The sequence below is a fragment of the Diprion similis genome, chromosome 6 (genome assembly GCF_021155765.1).
Source record: "Diprion similis isolate iyDipSimi1 chromosome 6, iyDipSimi1.1, whole genome shotgun sequence".
NCBI classification, from domain to species: domain Eukaryota; kingdom Metazoa; phylum Arthropoda; class Insecta; order Hymenoptera; family Diprionidae; genus Diprion; species Diprion similis.
The window spans coordinates 976,541-1,001,120 of NC_060110.1; the positions used below are offsets into that span (position 1 = coordinate 976,541).

At 39.5% G+C, this 24,580-nt stretch overlaps 1 protein-coding gene across 2 annotated transcripts in view; it reads left to right on the forward strand.

Moving 5' to 3' along the window:
• The window catches only part of LOC124406446 (choline O-acetyltransferase), a 56,231-nt gene that overhangs the window by 1,632 nt on the left and 30,019 nt on the right, over positions 1-24,580 (forward strand). For both annotated transcript variants that reach the window (XM_046881855.1, XM_046881854.1), the window contains exons 2-3: positions 10,926-11,014; positions 21,290-21,478. In XM_046881855.1, coding sequence (XP_046737811.1) covers positions 10,926-11,014; positions 21,290-21,478 — 278 coding nt within the window. The remainder of the gene's footprint in view (positions 1-10,925; positions 11,015-21,289; positions 21,479-24,580) is intronic.

Here is a 24,580-nt window from a genome sequence, read left to right on the forward strand (position 1 = left end):
CACCCCTTGTAGCGAAGCTTGTTCCTGTGGTCGTAAATTACACGGCCTTAAAAACAAGCTAGAAATTAAAAATCCTTCATTTCACTACCTAGCTTTCACTAGCTAGGAATTAAAAAACCGATGGTGGTGATCATAAATGAGATCACATCCTTTATACCGCGCGATAGAAATTATTCTGAGCGAATTCGAATAACACGAGCTGAATATCAAAATTTTGAAAAGAAGTTTTATACTTAGACGTGTACTGTGTGCAATATTACATTAACATTTTTGGGTTTACTTTGGCCACTAAAGATATATTCAGAGGTCACCTGAAAGAACTTTTACGAAATGCGGTTATCTTCAGAGTCACCAACTGATGTTTTTCAAATATTGTTCGAGTCGATCGATCGAATCGAGAACGCCAGAGCTAGATCATTTTGAATATTCTAATTATAACAGCTTTTTTATACATCTCAATTACTCGTATTAGTCGAATTTGCTCAAATTCATTTTCACTACAATTACCAGCTGGGATATCATTCCATTCGCGTTCACTACCAAATACTTTAAAACCGGTTTTTACTTATCTTCTAAGGGGCCACTCATTAATTACGTAAGGGTCTCAAGGTGAAGGGGAGGTTTGAAAAATCTATACGTGACCTTATCTCGGGGGGAGGAGGTTAGGGGGGTTGGGGGGGGGGGGGGGGGGGGCAATGTCTGAGAAAACAAAAATCGCACAGAAAATTAAAGGGCAGTTTTGAAAACCTAAAAAAAAATTCTATTCAGACGTTTCACAAGCTATGAGATCTATTTTTTCATTTCTAATATACAATTTCATTTGTATATTGTTATTGTAAAAAATTTTATTTTATAATAATTTTTTTAAATCTTAAATGTGACCATATTTACACACTTTGAAGTTTAAAAATGAAATCTATAGGTAAAATATTACGTAAGAAGTGAGAGGGGGAGACTAAGAAATCTTATGTGTTCTTACATAGGGGCAGGGGGGGGTTAAAAATGGCTAAAATCGTCCTTACGTAATAAATGAATGACCCCTAATCTAGACTCATTCTTAAATGAGAATTTGGGGAACTTTGTCACACGGTTCCCAGTGCAGATTGTACCTAAAGTAAAGCTAGCTTTAGGCCAAACAAGTGAAAGTAGTCGTAGACTAGAACGCGACCATAGAATACAGGCAGTTTGCGTTTTCGGATACTTAGGTCAGGAGCCGTTCGGAATTTTCAATATAACTTATATATATATCGACACGCGGCCGAAATGAGAATGGGAATGTAGCTGCTAGCTGGTGAACCCACGTGCATTGCATGAGCCACGTATCTACGATAGGCAAGGCATCTGGCCCATACATATTTATCATCATACTCCGGCTGTTAGCCGCCAGAATTTAGAACGCGACTTTTAACCCTTCTTATGCTCTCACTTCACCTCACCTGCAACATTTCACGACTTTAACGTCGCTACTGGATGGACGCGACGTGACGCTGCACGTGAAACTTACACCGTGATTCATTGCACGGGTCGACAAACGAGGTTCACCAAGCACGAAATTACTCGGTGTTAGGTGTCTTTTTGTTTTTTTTGTTTTTTTTTGTAGATTTTGTAGATTTTCTGACGCGAGAACCAAATAGCTTGACAAAATCACTTGCATCTGTAGCTTTACGGCAGCTTTAATTAAAAGTCATAAAAACACCAGATTTCAAGGTTTTTAGAATTTGAAAATAATAATAAAATAATATTGAAAATGAACGTAGGCAGTAAACCGACGAGACAAAACAGGCAAATCATATGTGATAAAGGATTTGTTGATATTTGTTTATTCAAGAAGCTGATGGGATAATAGAAATACATATATGGGTTGGAGTAAGAATGTTGGATGTCTAGGAGTTAGCACAATTTTTAGTGGATTTAGAGTGGGTAAGTGCTTAGAGTTAGTCCATTTCGGTAATCGAAACGCTGGATATGAGGATAATTAATATATTTACGCTACCATGTGATTATGCATTGCAAGATAAAAATGAGTATAATATTGAACTTCCAATATTGGAAAATCATCCACATAAATATAATGATTAGCAATAATAAAAAGATCCGCTATCGGATGGGTACATGCGGACTAAATAATAATTCCATGTCCGGTTTGTTACTAAACTTTTACGAGGACCTACTGACGAGATATATCGTTGAAATTGAGCGAGAAATTGAGATTATGTAGGTAACGTGATATTTGAACTTTCGGTTGAATGAAACACGACAAAACGTTGTCCCGGAAGTTATGTATTTGATTTTACTAAGCGAATACCTTGAAGCAAGTAAATTTAAATGTTAAGATCTGCTATTTTGAAAAATCGACAGTTTAGCGAGTGGAAAGTCCGATTTCACTTTGCGATGGGTTATTTTATTCAAAAGACCATTTCCTACAAGGTTAGTGACAGAGATTTTCGTTTCTTATTTAGGAGTGAACTCAAAATTTCTTTTTTTTTTTCAAACATCATGACCGTCGGTGAATTGTTGAAAAATAAAACATTTTACAATGCCAACTTGATGAGGAAAAAATAGCTATTTATGTGGCATGCCCGTAAACCGCCTGTTTTTTTTTTTTTTTGGCAAGGATAAAGATTTCAGGACGAGCTGAAGGCGAGCCGGAAGCGAGCCGAAAGCGAGTACTGAAATTATTCGAGTCAAAAAACGGTTTACGGGCATGCCACATACAATATTTTTTACGGTATGGGCATTGAAAAGCAAAACTAAGAGTGAGGTTATGTCGCGATCTGTTCGACGAAGCTACTTTATTCGGCAGTTTGGGATGCGCACTTCGAACTGCGCATCAAAACTGCGGAATAAAGACTTTATTCCGCAACTTTGTTCACTGCCGTATGAAGCGTCACTTTACGGAACGAAAACTGCCACAAAAAGTGGACTTTTCAATAACCATGCCGTAAAAAAGTATTTTCGTAACTCCGTAGGAAAAAGTATCCCAAACGAGATCAGCTATTCTAAATTAAAATTGAACGAGTTGACGAGATTTTTAATTATCTTGAAGCGATTTGAAGTGCAGCATCGATATCTAAGTTTTAAGCTTTTGCTTGCAATTACAGTATTGTCTATTTCTGTATTTTCAAAAAGATTTCTATAGTTTCGAAATATACTGATTTAGCAAGTACTCAATACATGTCTAAACCTCGGAATAAATTCAATCACCGATGTCATCTTACAAGAAGTTTCTCACACCTTTCATTCAACCCTCGAAAAAGTAATTTCATTTTGCAAAGTTGTTTATTTCGCTCGTGTTCCAAGCTGAGAGACAAAAGTAACTTTTTAAGTACTAGCCAGCATGATAAGCATTCAGAAATAAATCGTGTTCACATTGTTAAACTGCAGCAGCGTGACGAGGATGGAAAGAGATAGACGAGAAGCAACGTTGTCTTAACAATTGTCCCTTTTACTGGTGCCCCGAAGGCCCGAGGCCCTCTAACGCTTTTGCATTGTCATTCAAATGCACCGCCCCGAGGGTCCAGGAAGGAAGAGGGCTTTATAATTTCCGCCCTTCCGCCGGCGGCCGACCCCCACCAACGCCCCCACAACCCCCGTAATCCAACGGCTGAAAGCCTCGTTTAATATTTATGATTTATTTCGGTTTAATTTGACGCGCCGACGAGACTCCCAGCCGGATTTATCGACGCGGATTTTCGGAAATACAATTTCATGTCACCCGGCAACCGGAGGTGTTTCGATTTACGCGAAACTACGAAGCTCAGGATTTCAATATAAATATTTAGCGTATCTCTCTTTCGTCGTGTCGATGTTATTCCAGATTGGCTCTGAGAAAGGAAAGCCGGTCTTATTCGTTCTTCCAACCATGAATCATGTCGACTTTTCCATAATACATTTATGTGTTCATTAGGATCTTTCGTTAGGAAACGAGGTTTTTTCACATCCACCTGGAACGTTTATTAAACGTAGCAAAAACGGATCATCATGAAAGAATTACGTCTCTTGAATCCAATTTGAAAAGCTTGCCCTCGGAATTCCAAGTTTCCCCATTTAATAGCATGGGGTAAATGTAATTTTCTTTTAATTTTCATTGAAGAATTTTATAGAGAATTCAATTGTCTATGGAAGTGTCGGTGACTTCTTGCCGTAAAGTCAATATTTTAGCCATTAAAAATGTTGAAATGTGAAATTTACGTAAAGATTTACTTTTGAGCCATAGCTTACAACTTTTGAACCATTTCGGCTGTGTATGGATGTAGCCTAATGAACACGTTTCTAGGGAATTTAATTCTTTACCAAAAGGGGCTGAGTATAGTCCCATTTAAAAAGAATAATTCCGCTTCTACCACCAGTCAATTAAATAGGAAAACATCGAATTTTGTATTCACCTTCCCAAATTGGATTACGAGTTTTTGAGATGAAAGTAAAAAAGAAATGTTGCTGCCAATCGAAAGACCTTGGTGCTGAAATACAAAATTAGTACACAGCTCAATTCCACTTTACTTAGCACCGTCGTTGATCACAATTGGTGTTTCAAAGAAAGACGAAAAAGAAACTGTCATCCAATTTTCTTGACAAGTAATAAATTTCCCTGTCAATTTAAGTAATTTGGTCACTATAGCAAACAATGCCGGACGATATTGGTTACGCGTGGAGGGCAGGGATTCTCTCTTACGACTCTCTTACCACGGTTACCATGTAGGACATTATGGCCGGGAATTAACTTCCATCCATCAGTGTCTGTCCCGGGACCCCTACACCGCCCAAATCTACTTCTATTTCTTTTCTTCTCGTCTCTATTTGCAGTTTTCCTCACCCCCTGCGTCCGGCTCAATCTTCCTAGCGATCTTTCCGATTGTGTCGTAGATTGGCTCCGATCCGCCTAAGCTACGTTCGCGCAAAACGATCGACGAACACCAACGACGTCGTCTGTGATCGCATCGAGAATGACAAGCATGATCTTCCTTCAAAAAAAAAAAAACCGAACATACGTATCTCTCCGTTTTTCATCCGGGAAATATAACGCTTTGAAGTGTTTTGAATATGCGAAGAATCAATAAGTTTACTCCGTGTAAATATCTGAGCAGCGAATGGGGGAAGAAATTTTGAAAGACCTAAAACCCAATTGACCAAAGTTTAAGGTCAATTTTACGAAGACTAAATGCCAGAAATAAAGTTTACAGCGAAGGTTCAAACGAATCACAAAAAATAAAGTAAAGAACGATAACGGATCGGAGTTCAACTGTATTCGATAAGTTAAATTCGGAATAAGATAAATTTCGGAAAGATAGAAGGCTAATTGAAGAGGGAAAAATCAAAAATTTCCTCGAACAGGTAAGTAAATAATTGAAGTATGAAAACTAGTGGGACGTTCGTGTAGTTTAATGGATTCTACAAAGTAAGTCGTGATTTTCATTTTCGATATTTCATCACATCTGATCTGTTTTGATAACAGAACCCCGCTATAGCTTATGGGATTTGGGTTTCAGTGAAATCGTCTAGATTTTTCAAACATGTTTCCATCGATGGACTAAAACACCCTATTTGCACCAGGTCTCACCAGGTAACATCATCTACAGGTAAAGTCATCGTGGGTGAAGGAGGGGACCTCCTGGAAGGGGGAAAATCATTTCACTGAAATTCAAGTCCTATAAAATTTTTGCGAAGTTCTTTATTTTCCTTCGACGTGATAGGAGACTCGAAGATCTCGGTTGTTTGGAAGTCTTATTTTCAGGATTATCAACCTTCTGATTGAAATCGTAATCAAAGCTTTGAGGATTCTGAATCGCAGCTTTATAATGCTTGTGATAAATTTTCATATTTTGAAAAATGTGATTCTGCCATTTTAAATAATTACGAAATAATTCGTTATCCGTAAGATATGATTTTGCAACTTTGAACAAATGCTACATTGTATCCCATGGGCGTAAAGCGGGCCTCTTTAAACCGAGTGTGGAGATTGCAGTACGAGCCGAAGGCGAGTACTGCAACCACACGAGGTTAAAAAGCCCGTTTAGCCCTTGGTGCAGACCATATTTTTTGTAACGCATGTATGGATTTTCTTTTTTGCTCACAATTTCAGACACTTTATAAGTACATAAACATATTTTATCTTAATTATTGATAATTTCCTTGCAAATAACGAAAACTCCCGCTACTCGAGTAGCGAATGTTTTTGATTTTCTTTTTTCTTTTGCCCCCGGTATGAAAACGGTCACTTTAGTCCCGCTTGATGGGTAGAAAGAAGAAAAAAAACGCGGAAACCGTGCATGCACTATAAAAACAATTTTTCACTCTTTTTCCTTAGAATTTTATTCCCTATCCTGAGAAGCAACAATAACATTTTTCTCAGCCAATTCGACACTCGGTTTTCAGCAATACACATAAAAATAAATATTGAGTATGAATACATGGATATAGTGAGTGTTCGATCTACAAGAGGGTAGATTTCGAGAAAGGGGGCGAGTTTCGCAGCGTAAGTATAACATTGCGGGGCACGTGTGTGAGTTATATACACGGGGTTCATCAAACCACGATGATGTAATTACGTAATGAAGTCAGTTTATGGATTTGACCGAAAGTTTCCGCTATCCGATGGCCGGTTTATGATTTCCACTCGCGCGCATAATGACTAGTCTCAACATCTCCACGTGTTACATACATGCATATGTGAGTAATTTACTAAAGTTGCGGGAGATTTAATCAGCCAAGAGTGATGATTTGTAGAATTTTTATCAATTTCGAATCCCGTCAACGTGAACCCGCTATCAAATGTTCGTTAGAAAATATAATATACGTACTAATCTCGGCTGAGATTACCGGCTTAATACAGATGTCAATAGATTGACTCACACCGCCATCTATTAACAACTTGTGGTACTCAATAGATTGGCTCACACCGCCATCTATTAACAACTTATGGAACTCAATAGATTGGCTCACACTGCCATCTATTAAGGTGCTTATAAGGACGCGTTGTACACCTCGAAAACGCGGGGATGCAAAACTCCTATACCGCTTACGCAATCAGAGTGAAACTTGGGCTGTTAATGCCTTATTTTGGCAAAAAGTAGTGCGTCTCTTTACTTTTTCAAAATTTGGAAAAAAATTTTACAGTTTGGCTACCACCCACAGAAATTGCCCAAATTTTCAGAGTTGCACTAAATGGATCGAACTATCCGGTATGATGCCACTTGGCGGTGATGAAACACACGGTTTGAGCCAAGTTCCATGAGATTCGATGGTGAAATGACGAAATGGCAGCTGATCTGGTTTTCGATTATGAAGAACACCGAAATCCATAATTTTTTTCCAAATTTTGAAAAAGTGAAAAGACGCTCCACTTTTTGCCAAAATAAGGCATTAGCTGCCCAAGTTTCACTCTGATCGCGTAAGCGGTATAGGAGTTTTGCATCCCCGCGTTTTTGAGGTGTACAACGCGTCTTTATAAGCACCTTAACAACTTATGGAACTCAATAGATTGACTCACACCGCCATCTATTAAAAACTTATGGAACTTGTTCAATAAAAACTCCTTAAATTTGCAATAAAAAATATCAAAGGCCACTTATCGGGATGAAAACTATCCTGTCTCTCAAGTTGGATCAAGTTGGAAAGTTTCATTAAAATCGTTTGAGCGGTTTCGGAGATTAGCGTTAAGGAAAATCGTGACACGAGTTTTTTATAAACATATAAAGATGTTACCCGCGTAACTTCTGCATTGACACGTGCCACGCATGTCTTTCACATGATTCTAGCTCTCACATGACGTCATAATCCACCTTTTGCATTGCCGATCAGTTCACAACCCCTTCTCAACCTCCCAAGAGCTGATTAGAAAAAGTTTTAGGTATAGAAAAATCGTTCAGTGAGCCAAAGAGCGTTCATATCTCGTTTGCAACTCTCTTGGGCACGTGAAAAACTGGAAACCCGTAACGGATAGAGATGAAACGACGTGGTCCAGCTCCGGTATATCCTCGTGCATAAGTCACGCTTCCACAATTGCCACGAAAGTTAATTACCTTCGTTCATTACATTTTCATAAGTTAAAAGCGCTGCAAATGTTTCATCGCTTCCTGGGGTTAATTACCCGGGATAGAACATTAACTCTCGTAATTGAGATTTATTAAAACGAAGGTTAGTATCCCACTGTACTCGCCGTGAAGCAATAACGTCACGGAGGGGTGCGGATCGTGTGTTATTGGCAGTGGCGAAAATTTTAAGGATATCCTTTTCACATGGAGAGAGATCATTTGACGCTCGGAAATGCTCTTTTTTCCGTCAACGTGCGTCGTCTGCGAAATTTAATTTATCTTCAATCATGGCGAGGAATCATCCGAAATCATAAAAGTCAGTTTTCTCGGATTTTTTTTCAGATTCCGGACTACACATTCCTCGTGCGTTTTCATTTTAATGGGAAAATACAGATCTTGGTACAAGTTATGAAAATACGTTTTGTCGTTGTACCTAGAAAAACCAGTATGAGTTACTATTCTTTATTATTACGGTTACTCATATAATAAATTTATGTTAAGACCTTGTATTTATCTGAAACAATATTAGAAGTTAAATAAACAGATTTAGTGTTGCAATATTCAGAAAAGTGTAGCATTCTCCCAAATCACATTGTAAATCGAACAATATTTGAACAGTTATTGTAACGATACCCATTCAATTAGAATGTTCTAGTACAACAACATATGAAATTTTTTCTCAACGAGAAGACCGCCATAGATTTTAAATCTTCAAATTCTGAGAATATTGCAAATCAGCTCTAAACTGATAGTCGTTTGTTGAATCAAAATTTTGTCTACATTCCAAAGTAAACGCAGACGCAGTTCTGATGAAAAACCGAAATGATACAACGAACAGTGAATCTGGGATAATCTGTGTAAAAGGGAAATTGAAGAGAAATGTTTTCTTGCGTTGTGATCTTGCGTTGACTTTTCGGTATAAACCGGCTGAGACAACGAAACGATCTATCAACGTGACGTTTAATAAGAAACCGCGTCGTAAGTCATGATTTGAGTTAGAAACGAAACAAAGTCTGGCTTAATCCATGGCCCATGGAGGCCGAGAGTCGGAGGGGCTTGTCGGCAGCTTACCTCGTCACAACTTACCGCCCCAGTATAACAACGTTATACGAGAATGTCTTGTTCTCTGTAACCCTGTTATGACTGCCACAGCCAAAGTATAGAGTAATTCAATTTAATTCACGAGGTATTTCCTAGGCATGTAGCCTCCGCAAGGTCGTAATAATTATTAGAATAATCAGCTCTTTTCATTGATCAGCGGTTTTTCGGTTCGGCAGACAATCTATCTGAGATATACATCGCGTAAGAACAAAACTTTCAATGACAGAATTTCAAATTGTTTATTTAAAAATTGATCTTTCCCTGGCGATGGGTTTCAATCAACGAAACGCTGATTTTGGAACAGAATTCCTTATTTTATTCTATGTCAGATGAGATCTGTAGGAACGGCTTTAGATGCGGATGATTTTGGACCGACAAGCATTTGGAACTTTCACAATTATTTTTGAAATGTTCGTTGCAAAAATGCACAAATTGAGATCCCGGAAGTTTTGATTTGTATTGCAGTCGATCGTCGCGTTGATATTCACCCGTTCTTGATTCTTAGCGTTTATGTCAGCCGATCAATGCGTAATTACGTTGATGAAGAATTTCATGGGAAGTATAATGAAGAATCTGGACAAGGCATGTTAAGTACTTTGCGAATCTGTGAATGTGACCTCAGAGAATCTAAAATTTAGGATGTTCGAAATTGCGAACTTGAAAACGCTGTTATTCAATTTGCGCTCACTTAACGTTTCTTTTGTGCAACGACATCACACGCATGGCATATCAAGCAATCTTTTTTCTTGATATGTAAAACCAACATTTTTTTCTCCAAGGCAATCGTGATCTTCCCCATCACACAGCTGCAAATTTACCTCATAATTTGTGGTATAATCACATCGTCGTATAGTTGGTAACGCATAACTGACTCGATGTTACGTGTAATTTAAACAGTTATAGAATCAGTCTATCTATAAATATCCACTGCAAGGATTTGTTTTTAGTGAAACAGTCAATTTCTCTCAATTATGTGACATCGGGCGGCGTAATATTCGAGATTCTATGGATATTGTCGCATTGGAGAGAAGGATTGCTTGGATCTGTTGCGTCTTTTTTCACTTGAAGGAGGAAATACTTTGGTTAGCGGGATTGAATATTTATTGACGTAGAAAAATATTTTATTGACTTAGGAAATATTTTACTACTTTAAGGATGGCGTAATCTGAATGAATGAAGGCTCGTACTAGTCTTTTTTAAACAAATTTGTGGTGTTCCTCAAAGTAAGAGCCATTTGGCAAAAAGATTGCATTGATTTTAAACCATAAGGATTCCACAAGAACTGCGATATCTTACAAATCCTAGTCGTTCACCTCGTGTCAAAACAATTCCTTGTTGTTGGAAGAGAATTATTTCTGTCTACAACTTTATTGTTACCAAATTGACTTCTGTACACCTCGAATTGTAAACTTGTAATTTGACGGATCCTCCGACGTTCTAGATGCTCTGTTTGGTTCCCAATGATCCGAAATTACTAGGAAGAGTCTCCGAAGAATTGATTCTGAAACAGAAAGTTTTTGGTCTCCAAAAATTGCAAGAAAGGAAGTATATTTTTCGATCTTGTATCCGATAATACACATATTTCACAAAATCCATGTAACTTTATCACAGACCGTACAACGTAATTTACGTTTCTCAAGCTATTGATGCAACCCGCGTTTGAAATGGAATAAGATTCACGCATGCGGTAGTTGCGTGCATCAAAATGCGCAATCATTTAAATTCCTGTACAATCGACGTATCGTTAAGAATAAAAACCATTGGTTAAAGATAAACGTATCGCATTTGTTGCAGAGGGATGGAGAGATTCAGTGCTGGGGGCTCCGCGTCGACTTCTTGTGTCTCTTGGCAGCTTTTCAAGAACCGCATCACCATGCCCAGCGGTAAGAATTTTTCCAGCATTATAATTATTTATGAAAAGAAGATTGAATAAATTTTAGCATATGAAAACGATCCGCGAAATGCTCTGGGTGGGCTTTGGAACGCAGGAGAATGTGCAGGCTACGAGACCCTGAGTTGTCAGGGAAACAAGAAATCCAATACAACATTGTAAAACCTTCCCATATTCCTCTAAATTTCGGCCACACTATGGCCAACATCTTCAGTTACCGCATACGCACACTGAGCGCATTTCTACACGCACATACGTCTTGGCCGATACTTTGAAGGAAATTTCATTATAACCCCCTGAAATTCGCACCCCGACGTTATTCGAGTCATGTGTGTAGGGTGAGGCTCAGCGGGAGTTCAGGAAGGTCTGAGGGGTCAGAGGGTTCCGTCGAAACTCGCGAGGCTTTCGGATCTTTGGGGGCTCCAAAGTTTCGCGTTGGCAAAGCTGAAGCCAACGCTCAAGCGAACTAACTCCGGTTTCGAACGAAGACGGTTTATATCGCCCGAGTTTGATATATCGGCGGGGAATTTTGTTGCTTTTATTTTTCCCTGCTTTCTCAACCGCTGCAAGAGAAACTGTTCACCTGTTTCCCCGCTTAGAATTTATATGAGAAGCAAAAGTCGAGGCGGACTGAAAATAACTTTCAAGAATATGAATAATTTAGAGTCGAAATAAATTTTATGCGGGGCTTCTTGGTGACTCCTGAGTGCTGCAGGGTTGGTGAGATGGAATTCAATATCTTTTCGTTGATTCGATTACGAGATATAGTCGAATATTGAGAATTTATCAAACTTATATATTCTTAAGATATGATAATTTGACTAATAATTCAAGATAAACTAATATTAAAATTTTTAATAATCAAGAGGCTGGTCTTCGATATTTCGATAATAAAATAAGCGGAAAAGTGTTGAATTTCTTTTCTTTATAACTGAACTTTAAACGAGTCTAAATTCTTGCACGAGAGGCCATAAAGAAAAATGTTTATCCGCAACGTTTGATTGCTGGAATATGTCGACGAGATAAAGATAGACCGAGACACCCCGCATGTACGTCGTCTCCATACTCAACCCTCGAGCGAAACTATCTTACATCTGACATTTCGAAATATCTTCATACCCAAGGGCAAGAGCCCCAACTTCGAGCATTTGCATGTACATCAGGGCCAGTTCTGCCCCAGGGGACTCTGCGAGGGGGAGACCCATTTAGCTATTATAAATTCGTGCTGAAAAAAAACAAATGCATGGACAGGGTCGGCTTGGGTCTTAGTCAGAGTTTTAAAACTTCATATTTTGCATCTAGGTACAAACATAAGTAGTTAAGATGTGCCTATGTACAGGAGGGTGATTCAAAGTAAAAAAAATAGAATTTTTCTTTCGCGGAAACAGGCTTAAAAGTTTCACTTAGGTATAAAAGTAAGCCTGTAAAAATTTGAGCTGTTAATATTAATATTAAGATGCTTCGCATCGCACTTTTCTATTTTTCGTTAGAATAACACGGGAAAGATGGTTTTTGCTCCTTCTGACTTTTATAACTAACGAAGCGTCGTGCAGAAAATTTACAGGCATATTTTTATAGGAAATTGAAGGTTCTACGAAAAAAGGTCTCCTGTCATTTTTTGATAAATCTACTCTTTCAAAAGTTATAATGGTCAATTTTTATTCATAAGAATAACACGGGAAAAATGGTTTTTGCTCCTTCCGATTTTGATAACCAGCTAACGACGCGTTGTGCAGAAAATTCACGAATACATTTTTTTAGAAAATTGAACGCTCTACAAAAAAGTTCTGCGGTCATTTTTCGATAAATGTACTCTTTTAAAAGTTATAGGTGGTCAATTTGTGACCCTAAATAACTTTCGAAAGAGTAGATTTATCGAAAAATGACAAGAGACCTTTTTTGTAGAGCGTTCGATCCTCTACAAAAACGTGTCTGTGAATTTTCTGTACGACGCGTTGTTGGCTAGTTATAAAAATCAGAAGTGGTAAAAACCATTTTTCCCGTGTTATTCTCATGGGAAATAGAAAAGTGCGATGCGGAGCATCTTAATATTATTATTAAAAGCTCAAATTTTCACAGGCTCACTTTTATACCCAAACGAAACTTTTAAGCCTGTTTCCGCGAAAAACAAATTAAATTTTTTTTATTTTGAATCATCCTAATGTATAGGTGTTCAGGTACTTTATAAACAGTGAGAGCAGTACAAGTAAAACGTAAATACGGATGAATAAAGAATAAAAAGGATAAGATTTCAACTACAATATTGAGAAGTAATGTTGACTGATTAAATTTCGGTAATCGTTTGCACCAATATTGCTACTTCAAAAATCGACTAACCATAATACCGTAAAACCGGAATTATGTGTGTACCTACTTACCGGTAGAGTAAGTTATTATTAAAACGTGCCTAGCTGTACAAAAAAGTTACCGCACAACTCTGGTTTCAACATTGCCAACTGCCTACCGTGTCTCTATCCCCCCCCACCCCCCTCCATAGCAATAAACTGAAACTGCAACTCAAAACCAACTTGAGCCGAAGCTTATCTGATTGTAAGACTGGCAGACATGACAGTCGAGCTAATTGTAAGAGTTATTAAACAAAGTATTTTTTCCAAGTATTCTCTGAGTATTAGGCACGGTTTGATGAGCAACGCGTTCACTTGTTCTAACCGAACGCCTCGAGGGTATCCCCCCTTGTTCAGACACCCATCGGGATAACTTAATCTAATCCAGGCTAATCTCACTCGAGTCCGCGGTTCAGAAAAGGGTATTCGGTCTGCGTTGCATCGTTTTATAAACCCGTTCGTCGGATGGCGCAGCAGCGTCATGATTCGACCATAAATAAGGCAATATCTCGACTTCTGATAGCGGCTAATTTATTTATGAAACGAAGGGTCGGTCGCGGCGTGAGTCACGTGCCATCTGCCGCTTTGGTTCATTATGATACATGATTTGCTATCACAACACAGCGGGTCGGTTATTTGATACGGTATGCTCTCTGTAGCCATTCCGAGTAATGACTGATGCTTTTTCTAAGGTACAACCCTCAGCTGATTAATTGCCTTCTTGCGTGCTCGATTACTTGAAAATTGATTGTAACTCTGAATCGTTTACCGGAATAACGTCAAGTGTGACAAAATTTTTTCGAATCTTTTGATTTAGACTGGTTGATAATCGTTGAAGGTCTAATGGCTAATCAACGCTTGGTAATGCTTTATACCAATGCGAAGATTTTCAGTAGTGCTTATAGTCGTCCTAATCGTTGGAGACGGTATTTTTTCATAGAAAAAAATTTAAATTCCATGAAAATTAGACACCGTGGCCTGGAGATGTAGAGATTTTCCCTTAGACTGTAACCTAATCACTAAATGGACCAGGGTTCAAATGGTTGTGGCAACCGACGTATTCATACATTTGCAAAAGCACGCGGTGCTCTTTGAAGTTACCCGTTGGTTCGTCTCTTAGTGATATTTACCGAGGGGCGATGAGCGCGTGCAGAGCCTTGGATTACGTATTACGTTGAGGCAGCGCGTGTGCAATTACAGAGAGGCATGGGGGAGTCGGTATATTCACTGTATCGGTTGACTTACCGGTTGAGTCAGGGTAAACGGGAGTTCATGGCTGAAAATACATTTTTCGCTTATTCACAGAGGCGTTGGGCCTGGAAAATCGTCAGTAGAGAATTTCTGTAAGATTTTTCAAGATTGTCTTCGCGAGTCAGAAGTCTGGGATCCAGAATTCATGCACGAGAGGTTCGAAGCTAGATCGAAACCGATTGTTAATGGTCGGTTAAATTCGTACCGACCCTCGACCTCTTTTTCTTTCGCACGCACGTATTTCCCCCAGCATAATACGGAGGCGTCCGACACTCCCACATCCACACATACAATGTACACATGTGAACCGCGTGAGGAATCCTTGGAGAATAAAACGGAAGTACAAGAAGTTGGGTAGTTAATTCGAGTTGCAAGTCACGCAATGGCCGATATTGATCACGAGAAATTTTCTTTGGATACCGAGTGTACTTCATGGATCCATACTGATACATATTCAGGCCTTTTGCCGGTTATACATTTTTCTCTTTCTGAAATGAATTTAATCTGACATCTGACATGATACAAAATTAACATACATACGTCTGACTAACTTCATTACTCACTGCTCTCTGCAATGCTCTCAGTGTCTCCGAACATTTTTGCAAACTTCGCGTCATCAAATGTCAAATACAAGTGTAAGAATATTGAATAGAATTTCCTTTTTTCGTACACTTAAATATTCGTAATTATCAATTACGCAACTTTTTCACTATCATTTTATTGGAAGAACTCGCACTATTGTCGACACTACTCAATTCCTCAAGCACCAAGTTAGATGAAAACTACGTTCGTACATAAACCTAATCACACAAGGAACGTGGAATAATTCTTCTTGAAGGTGCATAAGATCCTATCTTCTTGGCAGAGAGAAGGTATTCATACGATTTTGTAAGGACAGGAAGAGGCGATACAAAGATATCAGGATAACTTTGAAGATCCATTCTATATTTATCAGTTAATTGTTTACCAAAAGGGTATAATTTGCGATCGAATTGTGGGTATCTTGTAATGGCATTTACACAAGATCAACCCTTATTGCCAAGCAGGAAATCTCTATTGTTTGATAAGTACTCGGAAAACATTAAGTTGCCTTTACAGTGATAAAATGGAGAGCAGGTTTATGTAAAGTGTTGTCAGGTGAAATGGTGAGAAAATAAACGCTAATCAGGAAATGTTAGTAAGTTTGAAATGGTAATATGTTATAACGTTTAGCTTACTGTAGATTCATTCACGTTTTAATTTTTAGGGGGTAACACTAATGTAAAAACAAAAGGAAAGAGCTTTTTTGACGATTCTTTTATGGATGGAAGAAAGGGTAATAAGATAATAATATTTAAGGAATTTATGAGGCACGTATTTAAGTATAATACAAAAAATTATTGCCAACAAATATTCAATAATGGTGACATTGGAGCAATTTTCGTAAGTCATACTGAATTCTGCGGTACGCAGTGTAACTCGTACAAATTTGAATCTGAAAAAATATTTTAAAAATCATCTAATCTACATATTAATAGCTACAGAAGTGCGTACGGAATTTATAATTATTGTTTTTTGTGTAATTGGCGATTATTTGAATGAAAATGTTAAATTTCCGATCAAAAAATGGCACCTATTTGTTAATAAATAATGTTTAAATTAACTTATCTAAAATCCCATACATATTCACGTAGCAATTAATATGTAGATTACGTGATTTTTTTTTTTTCTTTCAGATTCAAATTTCCACCAGTTACACTGCATGCCGCATGTCTCGCGAGAATGACTCCAGTGTCACCATTTTTTACTATTTGTAGACAATAATTTTTTGCATTATACTTAAACGTACGCCCAATAACTTCCTTAAATATTATTTTTTATTATCTCATTACTTTTCCTTCCATACAAAAATAAAAAGAAAATTGACAAATTTTTAGCTTTTTACGGTTGTGTTACTCTTTAATTCTTGAAGGCTCAGACTTGCGTACACGCGACCAGACAGAGCTCATTTCTGACAACAAGAGATTCATGAGAAGTGAGCGTTACCAGATGGACAATTCAGTTGCCAGCCATGAAAGTGGAAGTAAGACAATATACGAAAAGGGAATATTTTTCGGCAGCATTATCTTTGCATAAGTATACAAATGTATCTATTGCACCATCCGGTTCGGTTTACACCATTAGTAATCCGATACCGAAACAGAAAGAAATCACTTTGTTTTCGTATCCGATTTCTATCCATTAACTTTTATTTCGAAACCTATACTATCTTTGTCGTACACTGTAAATATTCTGCAAAAGCTGCTGCTTCTGTAAAAATAAAATTTCATGTTAATTTCTCACTTTGTAAATGTTATACACGAAGTAGATGCGATTTCAAGTGGTCACGAATCATCGTCATTGAACATGTTGATGTATTTTCTTCCTCACAGATGTTTCCTGTGTTATTTGAAAACTAGACACGACGAAAAGACATTTTCAGGACTCTAGTACTCCCATGTTTATTGAACTTAAAGTATCGCCGCAGAATCTCTCAAACCCATGGTTGAGGAGTTTAAAGGGGAAGATTCAGGATACAAAGTGATTTCTCTCAGTCGACTCGACCTCGATTTGAAAACGAGTAAAGCAACTCCACCGCACAAAAAACGTTGGATTGCAAATGGAAAGATCTGTGAAATCATTCATCTTAGGACTTAAGTTCTCTACGAACAGCAAGTTTAGATAACAAAATTTAAACTAGGAGTTTTTTTTTCCTTCCAAATGTTTCGACGTCACGAAGAGGGTAGCTTTTTTACACATTAAAAAAGAGCCTCGCGAGTCCAACGTCAACGTCCGGGAATCACGTCTAAGCTTTACACCATCGATAGCGAATGATCCGGTGGTACAAAGAGGAGTTAGTTAACGTCGAAAAGTTGGAGTACGCGGACTTGAATAAATTGGCACACGGCCGGGTCAAGTTCTGGGTCGACTCATTAGGAACACGAGAAGGTGGTACGCCCGGGATGGATCGGCGCCCTCGCGAACCCGTGAACCCAGCCGCGAGTCCTGCTGCACCCCCTAGGCTCTCCAATTACGTTTGGCTGGTGCGGAGAAGCGGAGGCGCACCCTCCCTCGATCCTCCTCACCCTCCAGCGTCGATTCTCGCCCGCTCACCCGGCCTCCCGATGTTTGCACAAAGAGTTAGCACGCTCCTGGGTTCCCAAACACATCCATAATTGCTTCGCTCCGTTGCACGTTACTAATGCACCCGACCGAGTTCGTTTGTCCGCTAGCGTCTCTTGCCGTCTAGTCAGTTTGTTTAGTTTACTCTCGTTTTCTCGTCCCGCTAGACGGACTTTTGTTCACCGCGTTTCGAAGAACTTTCCTTTGTTTCAAACTGGACGAGAAATTCCATTCGTGAAACTAAATTTGATAAAAAAAAAATAAGATAAGATAAATAATCACGCAGAGTGAGTGACTTGTCAAATGACACAGGTAGAAGACAGGGTGGAAATCTCTATAGGTATTACAAGAGTAAACGTAGTTTGATCACTCCACCTAGCAGCCGCAATTGCTTCCGGCTTTACGGCGAACTTTGTACTCTGGAAAATTAAGTTCTCGTCGCTTTTTGCAATTACCAGAAAATACCTTTCCCAGACTCCCGAGAAGATTGTCGTCTCTCTACTCGAGTATTTCGAGAGAATCGTGGTGTACCACGACATTCGCCCCAGGAGTTTGCTCTGTGAGAATGAGTTCCATAAATTTGACGGCAATACCTGTATCCTTGGCGTACAAGGAAACATCCTTCCGGTTTGCATGTCGCTTTGTTGGAAAACGCGATTTGAAAATTCGATTTTTACACGAGTGGTAACGTGAATTAGTTCAGCTTGGGGTCATTTGTAATGATCTGGTATAGTAGCTCATGGGAAATAAGGTGCAACTTCATAGTGACTGTTATCCAAGATTCATGGACACCAATTTTAGACTCATTGTCAATGAAATATAAGTTAACACGAATTGCTGGAGAGAAAAAACAGCATTAATCTTCAATGCGCAGAGTGTGAAAAAAATGTGGTGCGTACTTCTGTAAACTACTTTTTAGTATCAGTCCAACACCACCTGATGTCGAATCACAGATCTTACAAGAATAAGTCAAACCAGTCAATCTTAGACAATTTTATCACCACCATTTTTTCATAGTGTACCAATCCAAAAAAGAAACAGGAATACACCAGGACTATTGTAAAATATAAATTTCCCGTGTATACCACAGTGACAGAGATGATAAATCTACCTCCATTCCCATCCGCATATTTTTCGTTCACTTTATCCCATTGCCCGACACCTTGCTCGACACAGACTCCCTTCAGACCGCAGCGGTATGCAAACATTATAAGGGTGTGCAGACGGGGTTGGTGAAGACACGTTTGGAGATGGGGAATAGAGGGCTGAAGCTGGCAACGCTGGCGAGGCCAGCAGCGCCATCGAGAGGGTGGGCGGCTTGGAGTGTTACTAATTGGAGGGGTGCCGAGGGAAAACCTTGTTATCTCTTAATTGCTGCGACCCCCGTATACTGTTTTGCATTGATAAGAACGATGCTGGTGTTTGTAAGCTTGCCTTATCTCTTATTGCGGTGGTCTACATTCGCCTCGTCACCGGGGTGACATCTATTGCACAAAAATAAGCCCCGTTGTTTTCCCTGACCTATCCGTTCCGCCGGGCAAGTGCCTACCCCTGCAGGATAACATTCACGGCCCCTCCTTGCATGGCACCAGCGCAGACCAATAGCTCGCTTTTTCTCGACTAGGGGGTCGAAATGCCGCGTTCGGTGTTTATTTACCGAGTTTGTTTCACGTTCCCGTACAGATGTTGTTTGAATTCATATTCCGAATGCATCAGTGGCTTTCATCAAAGGCCCTCGTTTGCTTCATTCAATAATAATTAATTCGACGTCTGCCAATTCCATTGGAATTACCGAATTCGAAGTAATTGCCCCCGACGACTGTGTGATTCCAAATGCGAAACGACTGCTCCGTCGAAGCCGGACTAATTAGAAGACGAAATCTTTTTTTCTCCTACTTTTGATTAGAGTTAATTACATTTCATCTTTCTCTATTGTCCTATGCGCCATACATAGACACAATTTCCATCATAAAATTTGTTGACGTGCTTTCATGAATGTATTTGGCACGGAAAACAGAAAACAAATATAATTAAATGGGTTTTTTAAAACAGGAAGTGCAAGTCGTTCCTTTCGTGGTATTCCCAAAGATGTTTACAATAAAACACTGAAAATAGCATTATGCATGTTAAATATACATTAAAATGAAATCGCTTCTAATGTTCCTCATTCTCGTATCTAGACGCGGTCCGTTTCGCAAGTGGTACAAAAAGGAGATGTGGAAGTGCGTCAGTGAACTCGAAAACTATCTTTCGGAGTAACGTTACAACCGTAAAAGACTAAATCTCCTGTAGAGCTCGTCCTTCAACCATTGCAACCCCCGTACACGTTGTGGATAGAGACTCACATATACGCGTGCAAGTGTAGTGTGGATGCAAATCCACTGACGGAATGGATATAGGCTGGGCGTGCGAGAGGTCGTTAGCAAGTTTCGAGCGGTGCATAGCAATGAGCTCGAAACCTCTTGGGAACAGGGACACCCGGTAGGTTACTACGGATGTATGTATATATCTGTATGTATACCTATACCTGCACGTTACAGGGTGCAACAACGATAGGCCATGCCGAAAGAAATCGGGATGAAATCCACAATGCCTTGAGCTGACTCATGGCGGAAAAATCGAGATCACGGATTCGAATTGTGAGTTGAATTCGAATCGGGCGTAATCGGATTCTCAATTCGGTTTCAGCTTGGGAGTGAAAATGAATATAAAAGAGAAATTATGAACATGCTTTCTTCGCAAAATCACAAAACACTCTGCGGATAATAAGCTTAGCAATTAAAGTTGTAATAAAAAAAAATTTTTTTTAAATAAAGTGAATCGATGGAATAATAGAACGAAAAAATAACTGATCTGTTACACATTGACGAACACTTGGTGACTTCGCCCTTGTAGGACGTCCCTGTTGGTCTTGTTAGGTTGTCAGAGGGGGACCTGATCAACCAGGCGTACCAACCCTCTCGGACACGCTTCGTTTCTCAATTGATTCTTTATTTTACAATTGACAGAGTCGACTAAGGGCCGAGCTATAAAGAACCTTCACGAAATTCCATTTCTTTTAAAACCGAATTTGAAACACGTACAAAAAGTAGAAGCATTGTCCAAATCGTTTTGACTTTCAGATTCTAAAAATTCTGTTGAAGTTCTAACTTCAGGTAAATTGAACCAAACTTTGAACTTTCAAAAAATGCATACAGTCTCGGTTCTGCGAATTTCAGTGCGCCCAATTACCGCACTTTCACTATCTACAGGATTCCCATTTCGCCAGTAGTTGGCTTATGGAAGTTAACAGGTTTACCGTCACTAGCCTTTGAAGTCTCGTCTGAATATCCGGTTCATGCTCGAATAGGAAATTTCTGTGATGCTGAAGGCGGAAACGATTCTTTCTTCAGAGAATTGCTCTGATACCGTAGTAACTGGAAGACTTGAATAATTCAAGGACCAGGATAGACTCGTCACTCGTTATGACCATACTCGAACTAAATGTGCATATAACCGTAATTCCATGCATGTAATATAACTTGTTGCAGAAGGAAGATCTACCAAAGCTCCCGGTACCGGACCTCGAATCTACTATGCAAAAATACCTCGCCCAGGTCGAAGTGATCGCCCCGAAGTGTTGGGAGAAGACCCAATCTATAGTGAAAAGTTTTTTGGCAGGGCCTGGTCCCAAGCTTCAGCAACGCCTGTTGGATCGTAGAGAGCAGACGATAAATTGGGTGAGTTTCAAGCTAAGTTATAGACACTTTCATATCGCCGGATGGCTTTAATCCATACGTACAACTCGTTCATCAATGAATCCCCGTAACGTTGCATTCAAGTTACATTGAATGATATTCAATGGTTCCTTAAGAGATCGCATTTCTTGATTCCAACCGTTTCTAGTGTAGATCCTGAGCTTTATAATAGATCATCAGCGCTATTTTTTCGTGACGAGTGTTGTTGTTGGAATTTAAAAGATGTTGGTATCAGTAATTTTGATTTTGAAACGGAAACGAATGAGAATTACGAAGCACGTCGACAGTGATAATTGTAGAATCGTCAGCGTCACTGCTTGTGACGTATCTCGCTCCTCGGAGGGAGAAGATTAAATATTCAGGAAGAATTGAGATGGAACGGAATGAAAGAAAAAAATACGAGCTATGACTAAGTGGCACAACAGCATTTTCGTTTCAGCGGTTCCCAAGAGATTCTCTCGCCAACCTCATCCACCTTGTCCTCCTGCCTCTTGCCTCCTGCCCCATGGCTGACTCCGGGACCCCCTCGCTCCCTCGGGATCTATGCTATGCATAGGGCACTATACGCCGTACGTCTCATCCCGTAAACCTCCGTTGAAGACATAAATAAATAAATAAATGGATTTAGTGCGTGCACCGAGCATTTCCCATTCAACGAACAAAGCGAGCTTGGAAAATAGGCGCCGTCTGAACTTTGATCTATGGTAGGAAGCAGTTCTTGCTTCAGAGATAACACGAATCAGGAGTAACGCGATTTCCTCAAAATTAGCAGAGTTTAATTGGACATTTCGCTTGCTTTGGAGGTGAGGCTGACTAAGTCAACTGGAAACATCCCTCAAATTTTACGTCAACCACAAAGCAGTTGCCTAGAACCTCTATATACCGAAGTAAAATACGTACGATATGAGACGAGAAAATCATAAGGATTTCACCTTTCATTAACAATAATGAGACCGAGTGAAATGACCACCGTGATTCTGGCTCACTTTTATATTCAGCTCGTTACGTCCTGAACTTTACCTTTAACTTAAGAAACTTCTCGTACTCACCGAGTATTTCCGTATTTTTTTTTTCTTTCTTTTTTTTTTTTTTTTGCCAATACTCGTAAAATATCTGTCGGTATAGGGCTGAGGAATAGCCGAGAATAAAATTGCAAGCGATTCAAGAAGTGTCAAGAGGGAGGGAAATATATTTTACGAAGATTGGCCCTGCCTTTGTGCCTCCGCTCAGTGGATTGCGGGGGCCGAATAGTCTGTCTGCTCGTGAAGCGAAGAGGCAAAAAAGTATTTCGATTTCACGAGATCGAGACGACAACGCGGACAACATCAATCCCAAGTTTGCACGTTGATACGTATGTATTGAGCGAATGTTGCAACGAACGAAAAGTTTTTGTGTACTTTTGATCAACTGGCTTTAACCCGCGAATATCGATCGTTGGAAAATTTGGGGTGATCTCTTTTCGATCCGTTGAGTAAGTATAAAACGCTCGAAGCAATCAGGAAAACAGGGGGTTTGGGGTGAGTATTTTTAGCTCATCTCACGTTTTCGTATTTTAAATTTCTATCGCAAGTTTTAATTGCGTTTCAAACGCAGAGGAAACCTCGAACAAAGTACGAATGAGATCAGAGATGAATAATAGAGGTTTCAATGAAATTTCCCACCGCGCCGCAGGGCACCGCAAAATTAACTTACCACCCAGCGGCGCGTATATCAGCTGCCTTGTACAAAAAGAGCGCCTAAACAGCAGAGAGTATATTAAACGTCTCAACACAGTCACTTAATTTACCTTAACTTTTTACAGTAAACAATAAACAAAGTAAAAATAAAAACATTTTGCCGCTACTTGGATGGTTAGGTGAACTAGGAATAAAATATTTGAACACGCGATTTTTGGTTTAAAAAATAACACCAGAAGCTTGAATTAAATTAGATTCCGAGTTTTCGGGAGGATATAAAAGTAAAAGCGATGTTCAGTATTTACATTTTCTTCTTCATTACTGATTAAATTACACAGAATGAATGCCGTTTTGAAATTAAAATTAAACAAAAAAGAGTGAGAGTAGAGCTGCTTTAATGAGTGGATGGCTCATTGCTCGCCAAAATCCATGGATAACCGTGTAAATATTGAATAAAAAGCGAACGTTCACCTGACACAGCCCCCTTAATAAGCTCACCGCCTCCATCCAACTAGATTCTATTGTCTCTCGCTTCAAAGAGAGTTATGTACCTCCTCGTACATCCACGCTCGCTTATGGTATGTAGTATAGGTGCGGATACGTGACAACGGACACCCCCGTGGTGAAACAGCAGAGGGAGTGAGCCAATAAACCTTTACAGAGCTTACCAGAGGCGGGAAGCTGCAGGCGTTGCGCAAGCATTGTTGTCATTCTTGAAAGCTTTCTTTACTTTTTTTCAAAATAACCCAACAGCTCGTGTCGAAGAAAGTGGACTTAAAAATAGCTCGATGCACTTTCCGTTAAATTATTTCAACGAAGTCAGAGCATTTATCGTTTCGGTTTTTTTTTTTTTGTGGAAATCGGTGTGTCCTATCGCGTGACCTCTCCTGGTTAGTCAGTGGTCTAAGGGATGATCCTGCAGAGTCCGCTGCACCCAACATTACTACCGCCATGAACCAAGGCCTAACGTGATTCCGGAACGCAAGGCGATCCAATAACGAATTGGAGTCCTCCTCGTTGGAGCCGAGGATCGGTCCAGGACTAGGACCCAAGCGACAAACCCAATAGAGCCATTCCTCTGGGAATTTACTCCTTGGACTCAAGTTCATTTGCCGGAGCGATAGGGCCGTGGGTAACTCCATAACGCGTTGCCAAACTTTCCTGACGGTTCCCCCGACGACTCTTCCATCCTGTCCCTCTTCTAACTCTCTTTGCTCCTTCGAGGACGCTCCTGCGAGGACTGCGGGACGGAATTGGAGGTGTCACGAAAGCACGACGTGGCTTTTTTCTTTTTTAATGAAAACGCAGCCCTTTGACGATGAACCTGAACCCGAAAGAACGGAATTTTACAGATACCGGGACTCACGGTCCAAAATACATCCGTTTATCTGGGTTGAATCTGATTATG